Source organism: Ornithorhynchus anatinus, chromosome 21, assembly GCF_004115215.2.
Source record: "Ornithorhynchus anatinus isolate Pmale09 chromosome 21, mOrnAna1.pri.v4, whole genome shotgun sequence".
Classification (NCBI taxonomy): domain Eukaryota; kingdom Metazoa; phylum Chordata; class Mammalia; order Monotremata; family Ornithorhynchidae; genus Ornithorhynchus; species Ornithorhynchus anatinus.
The window spans coordinates 7,563,363-7,577,019 of NC_041748.1; the positions used below are offsets into that span (position 1 = coordinate 7,563,363).

Below are 13,657 nucleotides of genomic sequence, written 5' to 3' on the forward strand. Positions count from 1 at the left end.
TTCTGCAGGGGCCAGGGGTCCCAGTTATGGGGAGGGCCACCCTCACCAACCAAGAGCCCCACGTTCTAAAGAGACCCAGAGAGTCCGAAAAAGGTGGGCCATCTTGCCTTCCAGGGAAGCTCCTGGTTTCCCCAAAGACATGTTCTGCACCTTGGGGCATATAAATCAATCTGTTAATTAATGGCATTTATTGAGCGCTAACTGTGCACGGAGCACCATACTAAGCACTCGGGAGAGTACAGTATAACAAAGCAGGTAGACACGTAGCCTGTCCACAAGGAGCTTACAGTCTAGAGGGGAAGAGAAACATTAAAAAATACATTATGGATATGTACAAAAGTGCTGTGGGGCTGAGGGTGGGGTGAATAAAGGGTACAGATCCAAGTGCCAAAGTCACCCTTACACAGTTTCTATTTCTCCATCCACAAAGTGGAGTGGCAAGTGGTCCTTAACACCTGGACAGACAGAGCTCTCTTCCTTAGATGCCCACATCCCCCACATGACCCCCGGAACAAGTGGTGACATTCATTAAGCATTCACTCTGTGCCAAGAACTATGCTAAGCGATGAGGTAGAAACAAGATAATCAGACCGAACATAGTCCCTTGTGGGAAACCCAGTTTAAGTAGAAGGAAGAACGGGTTGTACTGTACTCTCCCATGTGTTTAGTACAGTGTGATCTGCACTCAATAAATATGATTGAACGAATTAATGAATGGGTATTGAATCTCCATTTCACAGATGAGGTCACTGAGGCACAGAGAAGTTAAGTAACTTGTCCAAAGCCTCACTGCAAGGAAGTGGCAAAGCTGGGATTAATCAATCAATCAGGAAATCAGTGGTATTTACTGAGCACTTACTATGTGCAAAACATTGGACTAGCACTTGAGAGAGCACAATATAGCAGTTGGAAGACACATTCCCCGCCCACAAAGAGTTTACAGACTACAGTCTAGAGTAGGACCCAGGTCCTCTGACTCCCAGGCCTCTGCTCTATCTATTACACCATACTGCTTCTCAATTGTTGCCCTTCACAGTCCTCCAACCCAACCTCCACTCCATGAGACCTCATTTTTGGAGGATGAAGAGTTCCCTATCAGGACACTTCCTCTCAGAAGGGGAAGTTGAGTCTCTTTAGAATTGGACAGCCATGTTTTTTAAAGGGTAAAGCAACCCACAGCAGGAGAAGGGGAACATGTGCTGAAATGCGTGTGGGGGGAGAAGGCAGGAGACCCCATTGCTCTCCTTTCTCATGAGCCCCCTCTGGGTTAAGCTCTCTCCCCAGGTGCCCGGTGATCCTGGCAGCCGAGCGGATAACGACTACAGGAAATGCTTGGGGCATTTCAGAAGCTTCTGGAAACTAAGCAGCCTCCTGGTGGCAATAGGAAAGTCCCTGTCCGACCCGCTTTACCCCTACTGCTCTCCACACGGAGGTGGAGGCCGATCATGCCAGACTCTGCAAGCTGCCTTTTTGGCTCTGGGAGGATTTTATAAATAATAATGAGAATAATAATATTTATGGTACTTGTTAAGTGCTTACTATATATCATGCCATGTTCTAAGCGCTGAAGTAGAGATTAACAAATCGGGTTGGACATAGTCCCTGTCCCACGTGGGACTTCTTAATCCCCATTTTACAGACGAGGTAACCGAGGCCCAGAGAAGTAAAGCCTCTTGCCCTTGGTCACCCAGCAGATGTGGCAGACCTGTGCTTGATCCACTAAGCCAAACTGTTTTCCCGGAGCCACTGCTATTTTCTGACTGTAAACTCATTATGGGCAGGGAACATGTCTGGTATATTGTTTTATTGTACTCTCCCAAGTGCTTAGTACAGTACTCTGTGCACAGAAAGTACTCAATAAATATGATTTTGAAATCAAAAACCATAATAATGTTGGTATTTATTAAGCGCTTACTAGGTGCAGAGCACCGTTCTAAGCACTGAGGTAGATACAGGGTAATCAGGTCGTCCCACGTGAGGCTCACAGTTAATCCCCATTTTACAGATGAGGTAACTGAGGCACAGAGAAGTTAAGTGACTTGCCCACAGTCACACAGCTGACAAGTGGCAGAGCCGGGAGTCAAACTCATGACCTGACTCCAAAGCCCCAGGCTCTTTTCCACTGAGCCACGCTGCTTCCATGCAAACCAGTAATTGCTCTGTCCTCAATCCAGGCTCTCCCCCAACTTACCACTGCCCACCCCGGCCTAGACCAAGAAGTAGCACGACCAGGTGGATAGACCACAGGCCTAGGGTTTCAAAGGACCTGGATTCTAATCCCAGCTCTGCCACTAATGTGACCTTATAGGGCAGGTCACTTCATTTCTCTGAGTCTCCATTCCCTCACTGGTAAAGTGCAGATGAAGACAATGAGCCCCATGAGGGACAGGGACTGCGTCCAGCCTGATTAGCTTGTATTCACCCAAGTGTTTACTATGGTGCCTGGTACATTTTAAGCACTTAACAAATACTATTTAAAAAAGGAGAAGTAGTCCAGGGGGCTGTGAGAATCTCCATTAGCCCTCTCTACGGGGACGCAACGGAGAGGGAAGGGAGCCGGAGCCGATTTTCTCATTTCTTAGTTGGCCTCTTTTGGCACCCACCAGACCTGGGGATAATTAGAGAAAAGCAGAAGTGGGTGGAGGGAGAGCACCAGCCATAGCCCTAACCACAGAGCGGCACAGCTTAGCCCAGAGATCAGCCTCAAACCGGGGAGCTTCCAGTCATCTCTCCTCCCTGGCCAGGATGCTCTCCATGGTGGCAGGGTTTCCTTCTATTGCTTCCCGAAAGCCAGAGAAGAGAGAGGCAGGGGTGGCTTCCTTGCTCGATAAGCACCGCTGTCCAGTGGGAAGGGAGGGATTGTCATTATTCTGTTTTCAAGACGGTTAAAAAGAACTCTTGCCAGTGCCCTGAAGGGATATGCGTGTGTATCTCCGTGTGTCCTTGTGTGTGCCTGTGCGTGTCTGTCAGTGAGCACATCTGTCTACGAGTACTTGTCTGTGTGTGTGTGTACCTGTGTTTGTGTCTATGTATGAGTGTGCAAGTCTGTGTATGTGTGTCATTGTTATTTTGTCTGTATATGCATGTCTGCAAGCACGTCTGTGTGTATGTGAATGTCTGCGTGTGTGACCGTCTGTCTGTGTAACTGTGCCTGTGTGTGCATCTGTGTTTGTATGTGTCTATGTGTGTTTGTGTGTGTCTGGGTGCGTGTCTGTCTGTGAGCATGTCTGTCTCTGTGTGTGCCGGTCCGTGTCTGTGTGTGTGTGTCCGAGTTATTGTATCTGTGCATGTCTGTGTGTGCCTGGGTACGTGTCTGTTTGTATCATCTATGTGCATGTGCGCCCTTGTGTTTCTGTGTGTGTGTCTCTGTGTGTCCATTTCTGTGTGTATCTCTTCTTCTTATTCCACCCTCCAAGACATGGATGACATATTCATTCATTCAATCAATCTTATTTATTGAGCGCTTATGCAGAGCACTGTACTAAGGGCTTGGGAAAGTACAATACACCAATAAAGAGTGACATTCCCTGTCCGCAACAAATTTACAATCTAGAGGGGTCGTCGGCAAGCTAGGCCACTGCCCGGGCTCTCTCTGGCTCAGGACAACTAAATGCTTGGCCACCGTGGTCCTACTGCCCCCTGCTATCCCACGCGCCTGCTCATAAGGCCCCCGCCAGGAGGCCGCTTGCTTTCCAGAAGTTTCTGAGGCGCCCAAGCGACTCCTGCAAATCGATATGTGCTTGGCTGCGGGAACACCGGCCACCTGGGGAGACAGCTTAGCCCAAAGGAGGCTCGTAAGGATGGGGAGCAATGGAGCCTCCGCTTCCCCCTCCCCTCATTCCACCACACATTTCCCTTCCCCTCCTGCCAAATGCTTTACCCTTTAAAAACAAAGCTGCCTGATTCTAGGGAGGTTAGACTTCCCCTTCTGAAAAGAAGTGCCCTGATAAGGAACTCTGTATCCCCCAAAACAGAGAAGCTGCCTGAAGACCCAAAGGAGTGGGGTTTGGGGGAGGGAGGGAGGCAGGGCAACAATAGAGAAGCTGCCTGGAGTAGTGGATAGAGCACAGACCTGGGAGTCAGAAGGTCACGGGTTCTAACCCCAGCTCCACCATTTGTCTGCTGTGTGACCTTGGACAAATCACTTCACTTCTCTGGGCCTCAGTTACCTCATCTGGAAAATGGGGATCGAGACTGTGAGCCCCATGTGGGTCAGGGACTGTGTCCAACCATATTAGCTTGCATCCGCTCCAGCGCTTAGTACAGTGCCTAGCACATAGTAAACCATAACTATTATTATTATCATACCAAATACCACAACTATTATTATCATTATTATTATTATTATTATTAAGACTCCCCTGTCCCAGGACCTTTGCAAGCCTCAGCAAGCAACCCTCAAGACACATTGGGGATGGGATGGAGGCTTCCCCGAAGCCTTCTTCAATGGGGACTAAAGTGGCGCTTTCAGAAATTGCTTTTATTTTTTCCTAACTTCCCCAGGAAACATGGAAATCTCCCCTCTTCTGGAGGACAGCAGCTTAGACAGCATGTGGCTTGTTAAGATAAATAGAAGAGCGTGAGGGCCCCTTTATTGTTGCGAATATAAAAACAAACAGTCCGGCACTGGCCTACAGGTCACTAGGGGAACGCCGATGCCAAACACAGGTGGGATCGTGGGATCCTAGAGACGGGAAGAAACCGCCAACCCAGAGGTCATCTGGAGCAGCCCCCTGCCTCCTGACAGGAGGGTGCCAAACCTGCTCAGGGCTCTGCTTTAATCTGTAAACAATAATAAACCAAGTTCCAGGTGGAGTAGAAAAGCTTTGTTCAAGAATATGGAGAAAAATATCAAGAATGAGCCTCAGGCCGTTTCCAATGATAGTTCAAGTAGGGCGGCAGAGAGGGACCAGATCGGAGAACGGAGCCTTCTGGGCCTAAATCACTCTCAGGACTGTCTGAGGATCCCCACTGCCACAGGGCAGGCTGGGAAATACTGCCAAGTGGGAGGCCGGGAGGGATCGGGCCCTTATCAGGAGAAGCAGCGTGGCTCAGTGGAAAGAGCATGGGCTTTGGAGTCAGGGCTCATGAGTTCGAATCCCAGCTCTGCCACTTGTCGGCTGTGTGACTGTGGGCAAGTCACTTAACTTCTCTGGGCCTCAGTTCCCTCATCTGTAAAATGGGGATTAAGACTGTGAGCCCCACGTGGGACAACCTGATTCCTCTATGTCTACCCCAGCGCTTAGAACAGTGCTCGGCACATAGTAAGCGCTTAACAAATACCAACATTAATATTACCTTCGTAGCATGGAATCAGGGTCCTGCCGTTGGCTTGGAGATTGGAGGGGATGATGTAGCAGAAGCCGTGAGGGAGGATGTGATCCGTCTCATAGTAGATGTTCTTCCAGCGATGGGCACAGGCCTACGGGGAAGCAATGCCGAGGGGGAGATCAGTATGGTCACCCACAAGCGGGGGGGCTGGCCATAGAGTGGGAAGGGGCTTGGGGTGAAGAGAACTAGGGAGGGCAGTCCGCGTATCGCTTTGGATCGAAAGGCCCCATCGCATTTCTTCTCCTCAACTCCAAGGAGGCTGAATCAACTCTTCCATCATCACCAGGCTCACTGACTCTCTCCATCCTCTTATCGATCGATGGTATTTATTGACTGCTTACTCTGCGCAGAGCACTGTGCTAAACTCCTCACTCTAGGCTTCAAGGCTCTCCATCACCTTGCCCCTTCCTACCCCTCCTCCCTTCTCTCTTTCTACCGCCCACCCCGCACGCTCCGCTCCTCTGCCGCCCACCTCCTCACCGTCCCTCGGTCTCGCCTATCCCGCCGTCGACCCCCGGGTCACGTCCTCCCGCGGTCCCGGAACGCCCTCCCTCCTCACCTCGACCAAACTGATTCTCTTTCCCTCTTCAAAACCCTACTTAAAACTCACCTCCTCCAAGAGGCGTTCCCAGACTGAGCTCCTCTTCTCCCTCTACTCCCTCTGCCATCCCCCCTTTACCTCTCCGCAGCTAAACCCTCATTTTCCCCTTTTCTCTCTGCTCCTCCACCTCTCCCTTCCCATCCCCACAGCACTGTACCCGTCCGCTCAACTGTATATATTTTCGTTACCCTATTTATTTTGTTAATGAATTGTACATCGCCTTGATTCTATTTAGTTGCCATTGTTTTTACGAGATGTTCTTCCCCTTGACTCTGTTTATCGCCATTGTTCTCGTCTGTCCGTCTCCCCCGATTAGACTGTAAGCCCGTCAAACGGCAGGGACTGTCTCTATCTGTTGCCGACTTGTTCATCCCAAGCGCTTAGTACAGTGCTCTGCACATAGTAAGCGCTCAATAAATACTATTGAATGAATGAATGAATAAACATTTGGGAAAATAGTAATAATAATAATGATGGTATTTGTTAAGTGCTTACTATGTGCAAAGCACAAGGTGATCAGGTTGTACCACGGCTCACAGTCTTAATCCCTATTTTACAGATGAGGTAACTGAGGCACAGAGAAGTTAAGTGACTTGCCCAAAGTCACACAGCTGACAAGCAGTGGAGCTGGGATTAGAACCCATGACCTTTGACTCTGAAGCCTGTGCTCTTTCCACTGAGCCATGCTGCTTGGTAGACACGGTAGAGGTGATCCCAGCCCACAAGGAGCTTCCAGTCTGAATCTAAAACATCAAAGACCAGTCTGGATGCCCTTCGAACCAGGGCCTCTCCCCAGGCCCATGGAGTGGTGAGGATTCGGAGCTGTAGCAGCGAGCGGCCTTTGGAAATGGTAGAATGTTGGGAAGTTTGAGCTGGGGCTGGACTCCGGACGGCAAGGGCAGCAGCACCCTGGTGGCTCTCCTGGTCTCCTTGACCACCTGACCTGTTAGATTCTGAACTTGGTCTTTCATCTCGTTTTGGTATTTATCTTGTCTTCTTCTTTCCTAATGCAATTGTCCCTAAACCCTTTCCTGATAATTCTTTGGCTGAGAGCCCTCGGAGAGTCAAGGTCTGGGTCTAACTCTCACCTGATCTGCCCTCTTCCCAGTGCTTAGCTCAGTGCTCTGCATCCAGGAAACCTTTTTTGAAATACTATTTCACAACTGTAACTAGCCTAATAAGATTCTTTCTGTGGGCCTTTGTGCAGATTTTAGAACATTTCTGAGGGTAATTCTAGGCAAGACAAGCAGAGAGGGGTGGCAGAACACAGACAGTGCCAAGATTTTGGAAAAGGAAAGGAAAATCTAGGCATATTCCCTCAACTCCACCCTTCTCAGACTCTCTCTCCTTCTCTCTCTCTCTCCTTCATATAATCTTTCCTCTCAGACTTGGATACATGCCTACGAAACTCACTGGGGTGGGTTATGGGCAGGCACCCCTGTGTTCATCCACATTGACACTGGCAGGCTTAGATTAGAATCAGTGGTATTTAGTGGGCACTTAATGTGTACACAGCGCTGTACTAAGCACCTGGGAGAATGCAATACAAGGTTTGTAGATCTGATCCCTGCCCACAAGAAGCTTTCAGTCTAGAGGCGAACATAGTCTAGAGGAAGCTTCTAAAAGAGCAGGGTCTGGTGTGTTTGACATGCTTTCTACAGATTACAGCATGTCACATAGCTCTGCATCTGGATTAGCATGCCGTAGTGAATAGAGCATGGGCCTGGGAGTCAAAAGGTCATGTGTTCTAATCCCGGCTCCACCACTTGTCTGCTCTGTGACCTCAGGCAAGTCACTTCACATCTCTGGGCCTCAGTTACCTCATGTGGAAAATGGGGATTAAGACTGTGAGCTCGATGCTGTATGGGGACTGTGTCCAACCCATTTGTTTGTATCTATCCCAGCCCTTATTACAAAGCCTGGCACATAGTAACTGCTTATCAAATACCATAATTATTATTACTATTATTAGCAATGATGTTGCATTCATTTTTCACCCACACCCTACATACACCCGTCTGGTTCTCCAAGAGCCATGTTTCTAAAAGCCTGGTTCAGCGTGGCTCAGTGGAAAGAGCGCGGGTTTGGGAGTCAGAGGTCATGGGTTCGAATCCCCGCTCTGCCGCTAATCAGCTGTGTGACCTTGGGCAAGTCACTTAACTTCTCTGTGCCTCAGTTATCTCATCTGTAAAACGGGGATTAAGACTGTGAGCCCCACGTGGGACAACCTGATGACCCTGTATCTACCCCAGCGCTTAGAACAGTGCTCGGCACATAGTAAGCGCTTAACAAATACCAACATTATTATTATTTTCCCTCCCATTATCTAGCTCACTTGGGAAAGTCCAAGCTCCTAAAATAAGAGCTGTAATTGAAAACTTCCCATCTCAGGAGAGTTTCCAGTACTCTATCAATCTTGACCGCGGGAGGGAGAGTCAAGCAGAGGCCTATCCATTCCATTCCTAGCTTGGCCAGTGGCTAGCGAATGGAAGGCAATCTGCTACAAGTCAAAACTCACTTGTGCTGGGCCGCAGCAGCATGGGAGAGAGTGGAGGGTGGAGACTCAAGTTTACAGCATGGAAGGAGGCAATGGTAAACCACTTCCAGATTTTTACCAAGAAAACTCTACGGATACACTACCAGAATGATAGTAGATGGCGTTAGGGCGTTCTGGGAAAGATGTGTCCATGGAGTAGCTTTGGGTCGGAAACGACTCGTCAGCCTAAGACAAGTCAATTGAAAACTCCCAAAGCCTTCAGCCTTTGTTTAAGATATCCTCTGGGTGAAAATCTCCACCCAGTATGGGACTGCGCTTGAATTGGGGCCCCATTTTTTCACCTTTCCCTCAGTCCCACAGAACTTACAAAACCATATTCGTATTAATGCCTGTCTCCCCCAATAAACTGTAAGCTCGTTGAGGGCAGAGAACATGTCTACCAACTCGTATAGTGTAGTCTTCCAAGCGCTTAGTACAGTGGACTGCACTCAGTAGATAACATTGATTGATTGGGAACTCATCTAGAGAAATTCATGGCATTGGTCCTGTTTAATTAGCTTCAGGAGCAGGCTGAATTTAATCAGCCCCGTGCCACAAAAATAACAATAATAATTATGGCATTTGTTAAGCATCTACTCTGTGTCAAGCACTGTTCTAAGCGCTGGGGTAGATACAAGCTAATCAGGTTGGACACAGTCCCTTTTCAACATGGAGCTCACATTTCACATTTTACAAAATCCCCATTTTACAGATGAGGTAACCGAGTCACAGAGAAGTTAAATGACTTGCCTGAGTTCACGAGGCAGACAAGCTTGGCAATTTTCAGAGTCACCTCTGCCCCTCTGAGCTGGTCATTTTAATTAGGAAAGTGCAAAGAAAATCCATGTTTTATCTACGAAAACACCTTAGAAAGAGAAATCTATCACTTGTACAATACGATCCTAAGAGACTGCCCTTTCAAACAAGCTCATAACTTTGAAATATGTGGAGTATTCCGGTCACTTAATGACAGTGACACTGCCACGCGTTCAAAATCACACCTAATTTAAAATTGTGCAATTGCTTGAGCACTGCCAATTAAGCATGATATGGGAGAGGGCACAAAACCCACAAGCCTCAGCTGGAGAAATGCCAAAAGTGCTTGTGTGAGAAGCAGGATGGTCTAGTGGATAGAGCACGGACCTGGGATCTATTCCTGGCCCTATCACTTGTCTGCTGTGTAACCCAGGGCAAATCACTTTTCTTCTCTACACCTCAGTAACCTCATCTGTAAAATGGGGATTAAGATTGTGAGCTCTATGTGGGACACGACTTGGCTAAGCTTGTTTCTATCCACTGCTTACAGTACTGAGCGCTTGGGAGATATGATTTAACAGAATTAGCAGACATGTTCCCTGCCCATAACAAACATGCAGTCTAGAGGACTGTTAATACAAGTGCCAAGCACTGTACTAAGCACAGTACTGTACTCTCTCAATGGCTTAGTACAGTGTTCTAAACATAGTGAGTGCTCAGTAAACATCATTGATTGATTGACACATTCCTGCTCAGAGAATCTTTGGAGGAGACAGAATATTGAAGTGGTCAGCCTGACCCATGATCCATTTTTATGGCATTTGTTAAGTGCTTACCCTGTCCCAGACACTGTACTAAGTGCTGGGGTAGATACAAGAGAATCAGATTGGACAAGGTCCTTTTCCCACATAGCGCTCACAGTCTTAATCTCCATTTTACAGCTGAAGTAACTGAGGCACAGAGAAATTAAGTGATTTGCCCAAGGTCACACAGCAGACAAGTGGCAGAGCCAGGGCTAAAATAAAAAAAAAAGTTGGTATTTGTTAAGCGCTTACTATGTGCAGAGCACTGTTCTAAGCGCTGGGGTAGATAAAGGGTAATCAGGTTGTCCCACATAAGGCTCACAGTCTTCATCCCCATTTTACAGATGAGGGAACTGAGGCACAGAGAAGTGAAGTGACTTGCCCACAGTCACAGAGCTGACAGAGTTGGGATTCGAACCCATGTCCCCTGGCTCTCAAGCCCGTGCTTTTTCCACTGAGACTAGAACCCAGGTCCTCTGACTCCCAGGCCCGGGCTCCTTCCACTAGGCTAAGCTGCTTCTCTCGGTGCCCTTATACAACGAGGCATGCAGAATTTCAGGAATAATCCATTGCATTACTGCCGCCATTTTTTAACAGATCAATACAAACTCCATGGGCATTACTTAACGTGCATAGTCCCCCCTCTCTCCACAGAGGATTGCTTGGGCTAAAATAGCATCCTTATAGTCTATAAATGCAAGTCAGAGAGCAGCTACCCATATGAAACAATTCCAGTTTCCCATTTTTACTTGTGAGTCAAATTTTTATGGCTTGCGAACTTAAAGTACTTAACAATATTATTTATGTCGGACGCATTCATTATCTGGGAGTTTGTGGGGGCTGGTGGAGAGGGGCTTGACCTTCGGGGTTAGAGCTTTTCATTGCCCTTTTTGTCAGCGAGCCATATACATTAGGAAGAGATTGTTTATAATGGCCCTTTGCTCGACAGTCCAGATGTAGGTTCAGAGGCTTGTCAGGAAGAGTGGAGTGGATTTAATGACTTCTTCCTTTAAGCGAGTGGGGCAAGGGCACTCTCTGTAAGGATCATTCTTCAAGGACCGGGAACTATTGGTTTTCAACGTGATCTGGAAATGATTTCTCTCCTGAACCATTTCTAGACAGCAAAGGCCTCTGAGACTCACGTTTCTGGTTCGGGCCCAAATAACCCTAAGCTGACATTAAATCCTCACCTTGAGGCCGGAAGCCAATATCCTTGAACGGAAAAGGGCCCGGTGTGGAAAAGCCAAGGGAAATTCCTCAGGATCTGCTTATAAGTGATGGAAAACTCACCGAAGGATCGCCCGGTATCACAAATGACCACGGCCACTTCTCATTTGAACATCCTGCTGACTGCCCCAGCCTGATTAATGACCACAGGAATCTCTCCCAGAGGAGAAGTCAGGAATGAGGGAGAGCGAAAAGAGGAGACTAGTTCCGGCTGAAGGGAAGTTTTCAGGCGGGGGGGGGAGGGGAAGGAATGAGGTGGATAGAATTCCCTAAACTGGAGAGCGGAGGTTTGACCAGACTCTCAGGGCCGACAGGAATTCCTCTTCCACAGAAGAAAGGAAAGAGGGGGGAGGGGGAGAGGACAAGGGAAGGGGGTCGGAGAGCAAAAAGTGAGGAGACAGCATGGCCTAGTGAATAGAGCACAGGACGGGGAATCAGAAGGACCTGATTTTTAATCCCAGCTCCGCCACTAAAAAGTGATAAAGCAGCAGAGCCTGGCAAATAGAGTATGGGCCGGGGAGTCAGGAGGCCTTGGGTTCTAATCCCAGCTCTGCCAATTGCCTGCCGTGCCACTTTAGGCAAGTCACTTCACTTCTCTGGTCTTCAGTTCCTTCATCTGCAAGGTATTCTCCCCCCTACTTAGACTGTGAGCCCCATGTGGGACAGGGAATGTGTCCAACCTGTTAACCTCGTATCTACCCCATGGCTCAGGACAGTGCTTGACACACAGTAAGCCCTCAATAAGTACAATCAATCAATCTACTAATTGACTGAGAGAAAGGACCTGCAGAGGCTGCTCACTTCAAGAGGAGTTAGACATATTTATTGAGTGCTTACTGTGTGCAGAGCACTGTTCTAAGCATCTGGAAGAGTACAATATAACAATATAACAGACACATTCCCTTCCCACAGCAAACTTATGGTCTAGAGGGGGAGGCACATTAATATAAATAAATAAATTACAGATATGGACATAAGTGCTGTGGGACTGAGAGTGGGGATGAATAAAAGAAGCAAGACAGGGTACAGAAGGGAACTGAAGAAAAGGAAAAGAGGGCTTTGTCAGGGAAGGCCTCTTGGAGGAGATGTGCCTTCAGTAAGGCTTTGAAGCAGGGGGAAAGTAATTGTCAGTTGGATTTGAGGAGGGAGGGCATTCCAGGCCAGAAGCAGGATGAGGACGAGGAGTTGGCGATGAGATAGACAAGAGAGAGGTACAGTAAGAAGGTTAGCATTAGAGCAGCGAAGTGTGCGGGCTGATTTAAAGTAGAAAAGCAGTGAGGTGAGGTAGGAAGGGTCGGTAGGATTGAGTGCTTGAGAGCAATATTGTGCTTAGTACAGTGCTCTGCACACAGTAAACGCTTAACAAATACCTTAATTGTTATTAGTAATTACTATCAGTAAGGGGGAGCCAGATAGCGGAGAGTCTCCAAGCCGAATGGGAGGAGTCTGGGCAGGGGCCATACCTCTTACTTTCAATCTACTGTATTTATTGAACACTTATAGTGTGCAGAGCACTATACTAAGTGCTTGGGAAAATGCAATATAGTTCTACTGTGTGACCCTAAATGCCCAGTACAGTTCACACACTCCTTGCCATAAAACTCAGGAGGGGCCAGGAGCTAAGCCTCTCAGACCTGAAGAATTTCCTCCCCTCTATGGATGATGGGGACTGGCAGACTGCCCAGGACTGGACTCAGGGCCCAGGCAAAACTTGTAAGAGACTATAGCGGAGCTATAGAGACGCCCAGGGCTTACTGCAGGAACTGGCGGCCGAGTTCTCCATCTCCTCTGTCAGTCAGTCAATCAATCATATTTATTGAGCGCTTACTTTGTGCAGAGCACTGTACTCAGCCCTTGGGAGAGTACAATACAGCTATAAAAAGGAACGTTCCCTGCCCACAAAGCCTCCTTTCTAAGTTCCAAGCTGTTTTGGGTGCAGGTAGCTGGAGCAAGGTCAATCAATCAACCAATGGTATGTATTGAACACTTACTGTGTGCAGAGCACTGTATTTAAGGGCTGTACCTTCTTCCTAAGTGAGCTGTCTCTGTAGGCCCATTCTCTCAATCGATCGATCAATCAATCATATTTATTGAGCACTTACTGTGTACTTAGCGCTTGGGAGAGTACGATATAACAGAGTTGACAGACACATTCCCTGCTCACAGTAAGCTTACAGGCTAGAGGGGGAGACAGGCATTAATATAAATAAATAAATATATTAAGGATATGAACATAAATTCTGTGGGGCTGAGGGAGGGGTGAGTAAAGGGGGCAAATCTAATTGCAAGGGCGATGCACAAGGGAGTGGAAGAAGAGGACATGAGGGCTTAGGGAAGGCCTCTCGGAGGAGATATGCTTTCAAAGAAGGCTTTGAAGGTGTAGGGAGAGTGAACATCTGTTGT

General features: G+C 47.9%; 1 protein-coding gene across 1 annotated transcript in view; it reads right to left on the reverse strand.

Annotated features, from left to right (window-relative positions):
- The window catches only part of ITGA9 (integrin subunit alpha 9), a 286,676-nt gene that overhangs the window by 254,084 nt on the left and 18,935 nt on the right, over window positions 1–13,657 (reverse strand). Inside the window, exon 4 of the mRNA XM_029049589.2 lies at window positions 5,299–5,422. Within this exon, the coding sequence (XP_028905422.1) occupies window positions 5,299–5,422 (124 nt within the window). The remainder of the gene's footprint in view (window positions 1–5,298; window positions 5,423–13,657) is intronic.